The 15,193-nt window shown below is 35.4% G+C and overlaps 2 protein-coding genes across 8 annotated transcripts in view; one reads left to right on the top strand and one right to left on the bottom strand.

Moving 5' to 3' along the window:
• Positions 1-15,193, bottom strand: part of XPNPEP3 (X-prolyl aminopeptidase 3) — a 56,444-nt gene that overhangs the window by 36,770 nt on the left and 4,481 nt on the right. For 5 of the 7 annotated variants that reach the window (XM_072973584.1, XM_072973585.1, XM_072973586.1 and 2 more), the window contains exon 2: positions 9,158-9,274. In XM_072973584.1, the coding sequence (XP_072829685.1) occupies positions 9,158-9,269 (112 nt within the window). In that variant the 5' untranslated portion in view covers positions 9,270-9,274. Of the gene's footprint in view, positions 1-4,699; positions 4,823-7,956; positions 8,105-9,157; positions 9,279-15,193 lie in introns of those variants that run through there. The other 2 variants (XM_072973588.1, XM_072973587.1) reach the window with 2 other exon arrangements.
• Positions 12,912-14,055, top strand: DNAJB7 (DnaJ heat shock protein family (Hsp40) member B7). Its single transcript, XM_006207115.4, has one exon. It carries the CDS (start codon positions 13,075-13,077, stop codon positions 14,008-14,010), a length of 936 nt encoding a protein of 311 aa, XP_006207177.1. The 5' UTR covers positions 12,912-13,074; the 3' UTR covers positions 14,011-14,055.

Genomic DNA, 15,193 nt, shown 5'->3' with positions numbered 1-15,193 from the left:
CACACAAAAGCTGTATCTCTAAGCCTACACTTAATAATAGTAAAACAACATCTAATGCTTATTGAATGCTTAATACGTGTCTAGTTCTATTCTAATTATTTACATGTACCAACTCGTCTAATCTTAACAATGACTCCAAGATGTGGGATACTATTATTATTCTCTGGCAGTAGCCAGTCTCCATGTGCAAGTATGGAAAGACAGCCATGAAACACTGCAGTATAAAAAAACATAAAGAGCAAGATGGACACCATGTTATCTATGTTAAAAAAAAAAGAGACAGAAAAGAATTTTTTTTAAAAATCATAATATTATAGTGGTAATCTATGGGAATGAGATAAATTAAAAATTTCTATTTAACAACATTTTTTATATTATTTGAATTTTGTTTCAATGAGTATATACTTTTATAAATAAAATACAAATATAAAGAGAAAAAAGAAACTAAAAAAGAGAAGCCATGGATAGTCTATTCCATATTCATAGCCTAAAAATGTCTATTTATTGTCCATTAGATCAAATTCCAACTCTTAAGCCTAGATCTTAATGTTCTCTACCAGGTCACTCCAATTTATCTGGCTAACTTTTTTGGGTAACACCTTTACTGAGATATAATTTATATACTATATAAGTCTCCCACTTAAAATCTACAATTCAATGGTATTTTTGGTATATTTGCAGAATTGTGCAAACATCACCCTAACTGATTTTTAGAATATTTCATCATTCCAAAAAGAAACTCCATGCCAATCAGTGGTTACTCCCTGTTTCCTCCAAATCCACCCAACCTTTGACAACCACTAATCTATTTTCTGTCCCTATGGGTTTGTCTATTGCAGAGATTTCATATGAATGAAATCATACAACATGTGGTCTTTGGTGACTTGTCCAACTTTTTTCTTATCATTCTCCCAATTATTCTGAAATTAATTCCTTCTTACGTTTTATGTAAGTCATTCCAATCTGTTCTTTCCCTATGACTTTGCTTACAATGTGTCCCCTTTCTAAAATTTCTTATCTCTCCACAACAATTCCACTCCAAGATGCTGGGCTCAATATACGTTTGTTTTTAGACTTTCCTCATTCAAAAGGCTTTCTTGATTAGCCCAGATCATGTTGATTTATTTCTTTAAATTAGTTTTCTTCACTTCTCTCTCTCTCTATATTGTAGTTGTATATAAATGTAATCACACCACACTGAACTCTTTCAATAGTTAAACATTTATCCCCCTTTCCTCTGTTGTTTGAGTCCTCACTCCCCTTCCCTCCTTCCACCCACATAGCACCTTGCCCCTGTTTGTAAGTATGTATCCATTCCTATTTTTCTCAATACTCATACAATCACATACACATACACCTGCATTAAGGGTTTTTTGAGTCACTAGTGTTTCACAAAAATGGGATACTACACAGTCTTTTCTGTATGTTGCTTTCTAACACAACAATATCTCATAGAAGTCCCTCCCACCAAGTCATCCGGCACAGCTCCTATTCATTCTGCTTGATGTCTCCATAGTATTTCTTGGGGTTATCATAACTTACTGACCCATTGCCATACTGGTGGGCATTCATACTATTTTCAGCTTTTTGCTGCAATAATAAACACTTTTGTAGTTACACCTATAGGGTACTTTCATACGTTATATACTGAAGCTTTTATTTCCATGGTATAGTCCCAGGAGAGAAACTGCTGGAGCAAAGTCCTTCAAGTTTTCTTAGTACTCATGTTCAGTACATGTAACTCAGCTGTTTATGATTACCTTGGATTACTTTTTTTTTTTAATGGGCTTGATTTTACTTTTATTTTTTCGGGTTTTTTTTGGGAGGGGTAGGGTAATTAGGTTATTTTTGGAGGAAGTACTGGGGATTGAACCCAGGACCTCATGCATGCTAAGCACATGCTCTATCATTTGAGCTATCCCCTCCCCCCTTTTTATGATTACCTTGGAACTGTCTAGTTGTTTTACCTAAGCAGAGTTTATCTCTCCAGAAAATTCTGCAGTTTGTGACCCATTAATAATTTCAATTTAACTTTTATTTATCTATAATAGAAAAATTTACATTTTTATTGAGGAGGCTGATAAGAAATAAAAGAAATAAGTAAGAGAGGGCCTAATTGGTCAGCTTGAATTAGGCAAAGCAACAGAGTCGGTCTTAGAAGAGCTCATACCACATTTCCTTCTCGCAGGACTGAGTTGGCTAAGAGTCCCTTAGGGCTCTTGAGCAGAATGCTGAACTATGTACCAGAGCAAAGAACAGCTTAACTATTTATCTCTCTGATAAATATTCATGTTAAGTCTGCCACTGTTACTCAATATTGGAAGTTTCCCAATTTACCCAAGTAGTAAATACTTTTATAAAAGCAGAGGCTGGTTATAATTGGTGGTTATCCAATCTCTCCTTTTTATCTTTCTACTTTCTCCCTTTCCTGCATTTTGCTGCAGTCCATGTAATAAAACTAAATTAAAAAAATCAATTCATTTTGTGTGTTTTCTTCAAACTTTGGAAGATAAGAAGAAAACCCATAGTATTAATGACCCTAACCTATGTATTATCTCTCATTTTCATTAGAGTATACATATACATACATTAGGAAGTAACTTCTGCAAAAAGATAAAAATTTGGAAATCAAAGCAGGGATTGCAAAACCATATTTTACACCCTTCAAAGCATTCCTCTTTGCTAAATCTAATTTCATACAAATGACTACATGAGAAATATTTAAAACACTGGCTACATTTTCCCCAAGCTTACTAATTGTAAACACTATGGAGTGATAATTAACTAAATGTTTCCAAACTTCTGAAATTTCAAACAAAGAACTCTTGGTCACAACAGAAAAATTATCCAAGGAAAAACACACCTTTTCTTATCATTTGAAGGAGGGGGGGAAAAGTGATAAAGCAATGAACTTTAACCCTAGAGGTAAACCTGGCAGTTGTTTTGGCCTTTGATCACAGAACTAAACATTACAGTCAATCTAGCCTGAATTTCTTCAGATAAAACTATATCTAAATAGACATTCTGGCAACTTCGTCAAATTGTAAAGTATTAAGAAGCAAAGTCAGTATTTCATCAAGTGGAATCAATTAAGGATAGAGGGGCTACTCTAATAAGCTTATTTAACCAATCAAATGCCTAGATGTCACAGTCTGGACTCTGCAAACAGCAAAGTTCCACGATCAATTCTGAGATTCTGCAGCCAAGAAGAAAAGCTCTTCCAGGACACTTACGACTGGGCCTCTCAAGAGAGTAAGAAAAATGTTTTTCCTATTTTACCAGCCAAGGAGAAAAGCCAGAGAGGAAAGTTTTATAAATACTGAAAATGGATGAAAACATGCAAGTCTTTGCTACAATCTAGGTATGTATGTTAATTATTTTCTGAAACTAACTTAGGTTAGGATTCTAACATGGTCTGATTCTGAAGCAGTGTCCTTGAATTCTGTTAAGTATTAGTTAGTTTTCATTGTATATAAGGAAGTAGTTCATAAAATGATCTATTACTGTATGGTATGGGGGGTAAAGAAAAAGCTAACACCTGTTTCCTTTATAAAGTAAAACAGACCCCTCTGAAAAAATGAAATGACCAAATAATTAACTTAAAAATACTCTAAATGGATTTTATTTGCATATGTTGACCAAAACAAGACAGACAGAAAGGGTCCATACTGTATGATTCCACTTACATGAAAGTCAAGAATAGGCAAAACAATCATGTTGATAGAAAACAGAGCAGCGGTTAAGGATGGAGGTGGGGACTGACTGGGGAGGTATGAAGGAACTTTCTAGGGTGACAGAAATGCTCTCTACATCTGGAACAGGGCACAGGTTACATAGCTGTACCTTTGTCAAAACTCACTGAATTGTGTATTTAAGAACTGCACAATTCACTGTATGTAAATTTTGCCACATTTTTAAAAAGTACAGTCGGCCCTCCATATCCACAGGTTCTGCATCTGGGGGATTCAACCAACCACAGAACAAAAATATTTGGGGAAAAAAAAATCCAGAAAGTCTCAAAAAGCAAAACTCAAATTTGCTGGGCAAGAGCAACTATTTACATAATATTTACAACGTATTAGGTATTATAAGTAATCTAGAGCTGGTTTAAGGTATACAGGAGGACGTATGCAAATACCACGCCAATTTATGTAAGGGACTTGAGCAGACACAGATACTAATATCTGAGGGGGTCCTGGAACCAATCACCAGTGGATACCAAGAGACAACTCTAAAGCTGAAATAATTTTTACACTAAGACTTCTCTCAGTTGAACTTCTTACCAAAAATATTATAACAAAAAGAGACTTCAAAAAAATTCCCAGATCGTATTCTTTGGCACAAGTGTTATGTGCTGTTTTGTGGTTAAGTGTGGACTCACACTTTTGTGAGTTGGAATTCTGGCTTAACAACTTACTGAGTGACTTAGGGAGAACTACCAAACTGCTCTGTGCCTCAGTTTCCTCATCTATAAAATGGATAGTAATAGCACCCACTGCACAAAATGTCAGGAAGATTAAAGAAGTTAATGAAATACTTAGAACAGTAAGCACTATATAAATATTAGTTATAATTACTACCACAATAAAGAATATACATTTGAAGAGGTTGTCATTCTGGTAATCCAAGGCTAGGCAGGATCTTGAAACAGTAAAATTTGCAGGGACAACCACTATCCCTAATCAAAATAATTATTTACATAAAACCCCTGAACATCTCTGGCTTTTTCACACAACAAGAAGAATGAGTTTCAAGTGATTCAAGAGCTTTTTTAAATTCTTTTCTGGGGCAGATTCTTGCTAATCTCTACCACAGAGAATTTCTGGATACAAATGAGAAATATGCACAAAGGTTAAAGAGAGAAATAGACAAGTATATATTTTTAATGTACCAGTATTTAAACCACATGAAAGTTAATATATTTCAAAATTTTCTTTCTCCTCTTAGTATTAAAAAAAGAGAAATACTCTGTAATTCTGCACCAGACAGCAATTTATGGAATTTCTATAAGCTAGTTATCAGTATAATGGTACCTTGAAATGAGTAGCCAACATGTATCATATATACAAGTTAAATACAGTTTTTTTCACCTATAAACTTATATATGTAAAGACTCCAGTCTTTACTCTGCATTCAAATCTAATCACAAGATGAAGATGAGAGGAAAATATATAACTATGTCAATATGAATATATACTTATTTTAAAAATTCCATAGGTACACAGGGAGTAGGAAAAATATATATTACTTTATAAAAACAAGTAGACTTCAAGGTGAAATATCTAGGAAAAAATAAGTCTAAATTTAAAAACTCTAGAATACAAAACTTTTTTAGACTACTACTCTGCCTATCAGGCATAATCTACAAAATGTGTTTTGAAATGGCTAGATAAATGTAATCATTCAGTAAATGTTTGGTGGTGGTGATTTAAGAACTGAGTGTTTGGGGATGAGGACATCAGAGAGACATGGGGAGGGCACACTCTGCTTTAAAACATGGCCTGTGACTAAAGATCTGGCTTGCCTCCTTAAGTCAGTAGGCATCCCATGTACCCAGCTGAGTGAGGACCCATTAGGCTAGTGGCATGCATCAGAAACACCCAGGAAGCACTTCAAAACACATGGTCCAAGCCTTTCCCTTGAGATTCTGATTCAGCAAGTCTTTGGGATCCTGGCATGCATGTATAATTTGAAAAAGCTCACCCAGTGGTCTAGACAGATTCAAGTCACTTTCAGTTTTTTATTTCTTGGACATATATTTTAATGTTTATAAAAACCTCACCCTACCAAAATAAGTCTTGATCTTTTAGTTATTAAAGTCAATCATGTTTAACAAAACTTAAAAAAAAAATACACCCCTTGCTTAAGGCAGAACTACAACTGAATTATCACTGAAAGATGGATACCTAACTGATTCTGAAACCTTTATGGGAAGGAGATTTGAGAATTATTATCTACAACCCACTCTAGAATCAATCTTTTCATCATTTAAAATATACTTGACGACAACTATATAGTCTTAGCCATTATTTGATGAAAAGGGAAAGAAAGGTACATGGTAAAAGCATTCCCTCAAGTTGTGGGCCACACACTTGTATTCTGATTATTTCTCAATGAATCTATTCACTGCTGTAGTTGACAGAAAACTAAGAAGTGGTTCTGGATGTCAGACAAGTCATTCTGACAAGCCCAACTTTTTGAATAGCCCTTTCTTAAGCTCCAAATTATATCACATATTCCAAAATTAATTTTGTTCAGGAAGGTAAAAATTTTAGAAATTAAGTTTTTTGGAAACAATGCATAAGGCACTAATTCTTTCTATTCCCTGGAAGGGAGTTGTTTATGGGGCTGAACATCTTACAATGTCAGGGAACTATATAAGTGTCTTTCTTGTACAGATATTATAAAAAGCAGATTCACAGTGACACCGCCTTGGGAAAGACCCCCTGTTCTCCTTACTTTGCTGCAAGTAATAAATCCTTCCTTCGCCCAAGCCGGGGGAGTCGGGGTGGGGAGGGGTGAGGAGGTTCACGGTTCGTAATAGTATACAGCTCAGAATGCTATTTGCCTTCTTATATGGAATCACTTTTTCCCCTGGGTGATAATAAGTGGAAGGCATATTAATGATCAAGGAGGATGAATTGACATTTTCTGTCTCTACAGACACAATTCTTAACAGAGATGACAATGTCATAAAAAGAAGAAATGGTCTACGATGCTCAGATTTCTTTAAGAAAAGGGTAAGCTTTAAAAATCACTAAGAGGACTTGGGAGGAGTCAATCTAACTCTATTTCCATCTAAAGCAGTTGTAATCACAGCCCGCACAGAATTCTTTTATCTCCCATGTCATTCTGCTGAATATTTTCCAAGTTACTGTTGCTTCAGGAAACTTGGGTAGATATGGCCAAAAGAAATCCAAGGAAAACAGCTCCCCAAAATTCAGAAGGAACTGTAATTCCAGTAATTTCACTTCTAGGAATTTATTCTAAGGAAATCGTTGATCAGTATACACAGTGTGTATACATGTACACAATATATAGAAGAAATAAGTCTAGAAAGATACATATACTAAAATCTCCATAGTGGTTTTGTCTGAATGGTGGGATTATGAGTAATTTTTTAGAAATCATGCTTATCTGTATTCTCCAATTTGTCTATAATATACATGGAACCTGTAAAATATTTAGGAAAGGGACTGAGATACTTTTCAAAAGTTTAAAGTACTGGCAAGTATTGGAAAATATGCCAAATATGAAACCTTTTGGAGCAAACCCCATAATAGAGACATAATTTTATACCCCAAACTAACAAACTGACTTTGGCTTTGTTAAAGAGATTTTTTTAAAAAGTATTACATGCCTCTTAATTTTTCTTAATAATTTACTCTTCCTCCACCCCTCAATTATTTTAACACTTCTGTAAGTTTTGCATCTCTACATGGAGAAAGACAAGTGATTAATACTTTGGATACTTACACAGTTTTGGAGACAAAAACTGTATCTGATGGTTTTTTTAACACTGATAATTCTGTTTTAAAATTCTATCTACTTTTATCCCTTCTAACTTACCTCAATGCCCAAAATCCTATTATCAAAGAGAATAAAAATTAAGGCAGACATTCCTCCCCTATCCCTGTAGTTTATATGAACATATGTATGAACATGTATGTGTGTGTATTTGTTTGCATTCATTTCTTACATAGTTAACATGCACATAACACAAATAACAAACATTCTAGATACAGAAGCCATCATACTGGCAATATGGTTACTAGTTTCAAGGCCTGGAAAATGCAGCTCACCATGTAAAAGTATCTCATCACGAGAAATCAGTAATTTTCAAAGCTGGTTAAACTCAGTATCAATTCTACTTAAAAAAAAAATTGAAGCTACAGTTAGGTTGATTGGGTAGAGAAATACTTAAATTAATATCTACTGTATTGCTAGTAAGCTTACCTTACAGCTTTGAAAACCTCTGATTTCTTGTGTGTTTCAGTGGTGAGCTGCATTTCCTGAGTCTCAGTCAACTTCCCAGCAGGAATTCCAGTCTGATGAAGAATCAGCAAAAGGAAGCCCTCACTGAGAGACACACTGGTATCATTCACTGAGTGGAGACAGTGAAAGAGCAACATATTTCTAAAGGCAATTTCGATTATTACTATATATACTTACATAGTAAGTACACATTTAACTTCCCATGGCAGAAGCAACAATTAATCTCCCTTGAAAACCTGACTGTTTTTTCTACAGAGCATTTGGTTTTACTTTACCTACCTCTTTGGGATGATCTTTACTCACCATAGTTCATCCCTTAACTGTCTTTTTTAAAAGAAACAAAACAAAACCCTTTAGGTATGAATTTGAGCAATAGTTGATGATATATCTTCTAGCAGTAACACTGGAATCTTACAGTAGAAAAAAAAATTAATGAGGTAAACCTTTATCAACTTTTTGCATCACCTTTATCACTGTAATCACATCTCAAAGCTGTGACAATCACATCTGGAAATCTTGCATAATCTACGTAGAGACACTTTTATTAATATTTTGAAGTGAGCATTTAACACTTTCAAGAAAAACATGTTTTCTAAAATGTCTTTAACAAAGTAGTTCACAAGGAATCAATAGTTAGAATACAGTTCTAGAAACTGTGTTTTAGAAGTAACAGAACTGTTGAGGGGGGATGGGTGTAGCTCAGTGGTAGAAGTGTGTGCTTAGCATGCATGAGGTCCTGGGTTCGATCCCCAGTACCTCCATTAAATAATAATAAAAAAAATAATAAATTTAAAAGAAAAAAAACAAGAAACAGAATTTTTCTTTAAAAACATCTTGAAATACATACTTTTTTTTTTACTGATACTTCTGAATTGTAAGGCTTATTGTATTTATTGTTCTAGACAATGCTGTCAGTACAGTACTAGTAGCCACATGTATCTGTTTAAATTAAAATAAAATAAAATAAAACAAAACAAAAAATTGAGTTCCTCAGTTGCATTAGCAATGTTATAAGTATACAGTAGACACCTGTACATAGTGGCTACTATATTGGATAGCACTGATCTAGAACATTTCCACTGCTGCAGAAATTTCTATTAGCACAGTTCTAGATAAAGCACCGACAAAGAGAGAGAGAGTCACTACAGTTAAAAGGCCTCACCTGGTCTGAGGAGGTGTGGGTGTGTAAAGGGGCTGGGCTGGCCTAGGTATCGGTTTGGAATCCTCCTCTCTGGGATGGGCTGCAGGGAGTACCTTCGCTGTGAACATGACATACATCCTGAAGAGAAAAAAATCAGAATGAAATGGAACAATGTATCTAGAAAGCCCTCACAGTATACACACATTTATCTATCTCCGGCAGGATGCTTTAGAAAAATGCAAATTAGTATCTCCTTCAGTATTTACATGGCGCTTCCTCAGTGCCAGCCAGAGCCTGGGTTCTTTTCTGCTCTAGGAATACAGAAATAAGATCATCTTTACCTTTAGTGACTTTAGTCTACTACAATATAATAGAGGTATATATACATACACTATGATTAACGTATAAATGAGGAGCGATGGAAATGAAGAAAGGCAACAAACAAAAGCAGGGGAGGGGTTGGGAAGTATTTCACAGAGGTAGTGTTACACTGTGTCCTAACATTCAGAAAAAGAGAATTAACCTTTTTTTTGAGAATATGTGAAGCTTGAGAAAATATGCACACACTATCTCATTCAATCGTGGAATGTTAGAGCTAGATAAAATAATGTATGAAAAATGCTTAATCACAGTTAGCCCCCAGCAAGCAATATTATTAGCATTCATTCAACAAGCTTTATTAAGCATGTGATTGGAATACATGCTGGAAAAGACACAAGAATAAGACTAGACTATCTGCTGTGGCCTTCAAAGAATATATAGCCTTGTGGAGGTGAGACAAACAAAGCATTACAATACTACATGGTAAACGCAGTGGTGGATTCATACACAAGGGTTTTGAGAGTGCAAAGACTAATAAAAGTCTGTGGGATGGGTACAATAACAAACAGGCACACAGTACTCTGGGGAACAGAGAAGCACACGTGAGGCATTTGTGTGAGACTGCAGAAGTAGGTGATACCTATTCTGAATGGGAATTAGTCAAGTGAAAGCGACAAGAGGAGGGGAAGGTATCACGAATAAGATCATGAAAGAGAAGGCATGGAAGGCACCGCGTTGATGTGTGCACGTGCGTCCGTGCAGGGGTAAGAGAAGTAGAGTTTCAGGTCAGTGTTGCTGCTGGAGGGAGATGAAGAGGTCAGCAAGTAAGGCTCAGACCACTGAAGGCTTTGTCTGCCAAATTAAGGAATGTCATGTGAGGGAGGCATTTCATCACTTCTTTTTTGGTACAAACAAGGAATCAGACTCAGAGAAGTAATTTGTGCAATGCTACACAGTCAGTATGGGGAAGCTGGGATTCAAACCCAGGTTTGTTTAACTTCAAAATCTTTGCTCTTATCCCTCCACCCTGCTGCTCAATAGATCTTCTCTGCTGAATCCCAACAACACAATTAGTACTAAACAATCTCCTTGTGAACATACAATCACTGCAACAGCCGAACGTGGTTAAGTCTGGATCAAGTTAAAGGTTTCCATGGGGATTATGATGTATGAATGACGGTGTGTGTTATCTGAAGAGTTAAGAAGTCTTAAATGTTAACTGTGAATTAAATTTACATTCACAGAGGATTATTGAGAACTTCTTGAATAATTAAAAAGACAGAGAAAATGGTACAGGTTTTCAGGCAATATGAAAATACAGGTAAGAACAGTGGAAATTGAGAAAAAGGAAAAATAGTAAACAAGTATTTCCTGGAATCTATCTTAGAAAATGTACAGAATTAAAAAAAGAAAAAATTGTACAGGCATATTAAGGAATATTCCCAGTCTATACACATTGAAAGTTTAACAAAGATGAGGCAATTTACAAAAAATACAGAGGAACATACTAAGTGACACCATAAGAATGCAAATCAACACAGTCCAGACTGTAGGGGGCACGGTATAGCTCAGGGGTAGAGTGTGTGCTTACCATACACGAGATCCTGGGTTCAATCCCGAGAACCTCCATTAAGATATACAAATAAAAACCTAATTACCCACCCCCCTCAAAAAAAGTTAAAATTAAAAAAAAAAAAAAAAAGAAGCCCAGACTGTGGGAGACACTACAGGACAAACACAGTTTCTTTCACATAAATTCCAAGGCAGGTAGGGGTGGTAAGAGATGGAAGAGGGAATCTGTAGATTAAGAAAACCTTAAAAGACATTATCAATCAATTGTAATATGTGGACCTTATATAGATCCTGACTCAAGCAACAAACTGTAAAGCAAATACCCATTCACACTATTTATTACATTTATGAGATCATTGGAAATTTGGACAGTGATTGTATATTTGACGATATTATGGAAATAATATTTATCTTTTTAAGGTGTGATAATGGTGTTGCAGTTACGTTAAAAAAGAAGAAACTTATCCTTTAGAGATATAAATTGAAATATTTACAGATGAAGTGATATGATCTCAGATTTGTCTCAAAATATAGGGATGAAGTGGATTGGGGAGATGAATGGGGATTTGGATGAAACAAAACTGGCCATGAGTTGATAATTATTGAGTCTGGGTGATGGGTACATTGGAGTTTATTATACTTCTCTGTCTCCTTGTGTATATATTTAAATGTTTCCATAATAAAAAGAAAGAAACAGAAAAAGAGATGAGGTGAACATAGAGAAAAATGAAGGAACTAAGTATGCACTCTGGAAGGCGATCTAAGACAGTTAAAGGCAGCATGGTATAGCAAAAAAACCCGCTAGTTCTAGTTTAATTCTACTATCTGTGTGATCTTGGCATAATTCCTCTGCACTTGTTTCTTCACCCGTGAGTTAAAGCCAGTATATTAGGTAGCGGCTTTCAAGTTTTTAAAACCAAGACCCACAGTAAGAATTATATTTTACACAATAACATAGTATACACAGACCATTATCTATATATATATGTATGTATATATATATAATGCATATAGATGCATATAGAAATTTCACTAATACTATTCTATGACTATTATTTTTGCCGCTCTATTTCAAAGTTTGTCTCAGTGCACTAAAATATTATTGCAGTGTCTTGAACGGTGGCCTTAAAAAGATATGTTCATGTCCTAATCTCCAGAACCCAGGACTGTTAGTTTATTTGGAAAAGGGGTTTTTGCAGGTGTAATTAAGGAACTTGAGATAAAATCACCCTGGATTATCTGGGTTGGTCCTAAATCCAATGACATGTGTCCTAAGAGAAATACAGAGGGAGATTTGAGACAGAAGAGGAGGAAGGAATGAAGACAGAGACAAAAAGTAGAAGCTGGAAGATGTAAAGAACGGGTTCTCTCTTGGAGACTTTGGAAGGAGTGCAGCTCTGCTGACATACAATTTTGAACTTCTGGCCTCCTGAACCGAGACAATACATTTCTGTTGTTTTAAGCCACCAAGTTTGTGGTAATTTATTACGGTAGCCTCAGGAAACTAATACAATGACCTACTAAGGTTGAAATAAATGTCAACTGCTTGAAAACCTTTTCACCTACTTCATGAATTTTTCATTTTTTCCAAACCAAAACATGGAAGAACTGAGAAGAAAGATATTAAGGTTCAGTAATCCAGAGGTCAGATTACACAAGGGGAATGCTACGGCCATCAACAACCGGTCCCACTGGTTTATGAGGCACTGTCCGAGGCTTCCAGGAAAATATGGGGGAAGTAGTCCAGAGGGTTAAGGATGGTCTGGTATGACTCTGGACTAGCTCCATTTGGAAGGTCTGGTCCCTATCCTAACCCCAGAATGACACCATAATGCAACCCTCTCTGACATAAGCTTGTAACTCTGCTTGCCACATAATCAGTGTCCTAATGTCTCCTAGCAGTGGCCCATGGTAATAACACTGTCTTCAATGTAAAAATGTGCCTATTTGCAGTCACTGCCTCTACCACCACCACCAGCAGAGCCTGAGCTGAGAGGAAACCACGGTTCTCACTACCCAGACTACCCCTTTCCAATCGTTAAAACATGGTGGATTACTATGAAGTTCTAGGAGTGCAGAGATATGCTTCACCTGAGGACATTAAAAAGGCTTATCGAAAAGTGGCACTTAAATGGCACCCTGATAAAAATCCAGAAAATAAAGAAGAAGCCGAGAGAAAATTCAAAGAAGTAGCTGAGGCATATGAGGTATTATCAAATGATGAAAAACGGGACATTTATGATAAATATGGCAAAGAAGGATTAAATGGTGGAGGCAGGAGTCGTTTTGATGATTCTTCTGAGTATGGCTTCACATTCCGTAAGCCAGATGATATCTTTAAAGAAATTTTTGGTGAAAATGACTCTTTTTCACTTCATTTCTTTCAAGACTCACTTGAGGAACTTTTAAATAATCCAAGAAGCTCCTATGGAAGCAGAAACAGAGGTACAAGATCCTTTTTCTCTGCATCCAGTGAATACCCAGTGTTTGAGAGATTTTCTTCATATGATACAGGATATACACCATATGGTTCATTGGGCCAAGAGGGCCTTAATTCATTCTCTTCTCTGGCATTTGATGATAGCGAAATGGGCAACTACGTATCTGTTACAACCTCAGGTAAAATTGTTAATGACAGAAATACTAATACAAAGAGAATTCTTGAGAATGATCAAGAAAGAGAAGATGAAGATGATGGTGAGTTGAAATCCTTTCTTTTAAATGGTGTGGCAGATGAAGAGAGCTCTGCAGAAGAATGCAGCTGGAGAAGACAGTCATTCAACAATCATTCACCAAAGTCCTACAGCCCCAAGCATGTATCTCAGTATACCTTTGTGGACAATGATGAGCAGGGTATACCTTGGGTCACCAGCAACTGGAATCCCTCTATTTTCTCACCAGGATTCAAAGAAGGTGGTAAGAGGAAAAAAAAGAAGCATAAAGAGGTACAGAAGAAGAAGTCAACCAAAAGGAATCGTTAAACTGACTCTTTAGACACACTATGTTCATATAACATTTGAACACAACTCTTTGTGTGTTTTGGTTAATTAGAGTTTTGTAGATAATACTTGTTTAATACTACAGTAAGATTATATTTTTAACGTTTTAGCAGGATTGTAGACATCTGATGAGTGGCTGTTTGGATTAGGTATGCTAGAAAAAGATGAGTTTGTGGTGACAGTGATGTCAAGAATTTAGAAAACAGCAAAGATTATTTTACTTTTTGTTTCTGAGATAAATGTTTATATACCACAAAATTTTTCTTTAGTAGAGTCTATGATCTATTTTACTTCATTCTTTTGATCTAATTAAAACTACTACAGCAGCTAAAAATGTTATTAAGATCCACAGGTTTAGACTACATAATTATTCATGAAACAACTTTTTCCCAAGAGCATTTCACACATAAAGATACTATAATTAAAGCATAAAAGTATTTCATGTTAAAAATAGCTAGACTTATATTTGCACAACCATATTCACAGCAGCACTTATCACAGCAGCTGAGAAGTGGAGCCAATCCAAATGTCAATTTATGGATGAATGGATAAATGAAATATTTATACATATAGGTTTATACACACAGTGGAATATTATTTAGCCTTAAAAAGGGAGAAAGTCCTATCACATGTTACAACATGGATGAACTTCGAGACATTATGCTAAGTAAAATAAGTCTTAGAAAGAAGACAAATAATTTAATTCATAATTCTACTTAAATGAGGTATCTAAAGTCAAATTCATAGAAACAGAAAGTGGAATTGTGGTTACCAGGGGCTAAGGGGAGGGGAGGGAAGTTGTTAATGAATACAGTTTTGAATTTGCAAGATGAAAAAGTTCTGGAGATCTTTTTCACAACTGTTTATTTAAATATGATCAACATGATAAATTTGACGTTACATGTATTTTACCACAATTTTTTAAAAAAAAGCCAGACTTACCCTGGATTCCTCAGAGCAATTTGGTTGTATCATGTGTGGTAGGCCATCAATGAATCACACCAGATAAGAAATTTTCTGTTTTCTATTTTCTTTTTGAGTATGTACCCAGGATATACAAATACATTACTCTAAAATACCTTTAGCCATCATAATTTAGGGTTATAATGAAAGAAAAATAGGTAAGTTATAGATACATCCAATGTTAAGCAAGTTGAACCCAGCG

This window comes from Vicugna pacos, chromosome 12 (genome assembly GCF_048564905.1).
Source record: "Vicugna pacos chromosome 12, VicPac4, whole genome shotgun sequence".
In the NCBI taxonomy this organism is placed as follows: domain Eukaryota; kingdom Metazoa; phylum Chordata; class Mammalia; order Artiodactyla; family Camelidae; genus Vicugna; species Vicugna pacos.
The sequence above is the reverse complement of the archived record's forward strand: the minus strand, read 5'-3'. Positions and strand labels throughout refer to the sequence as shown.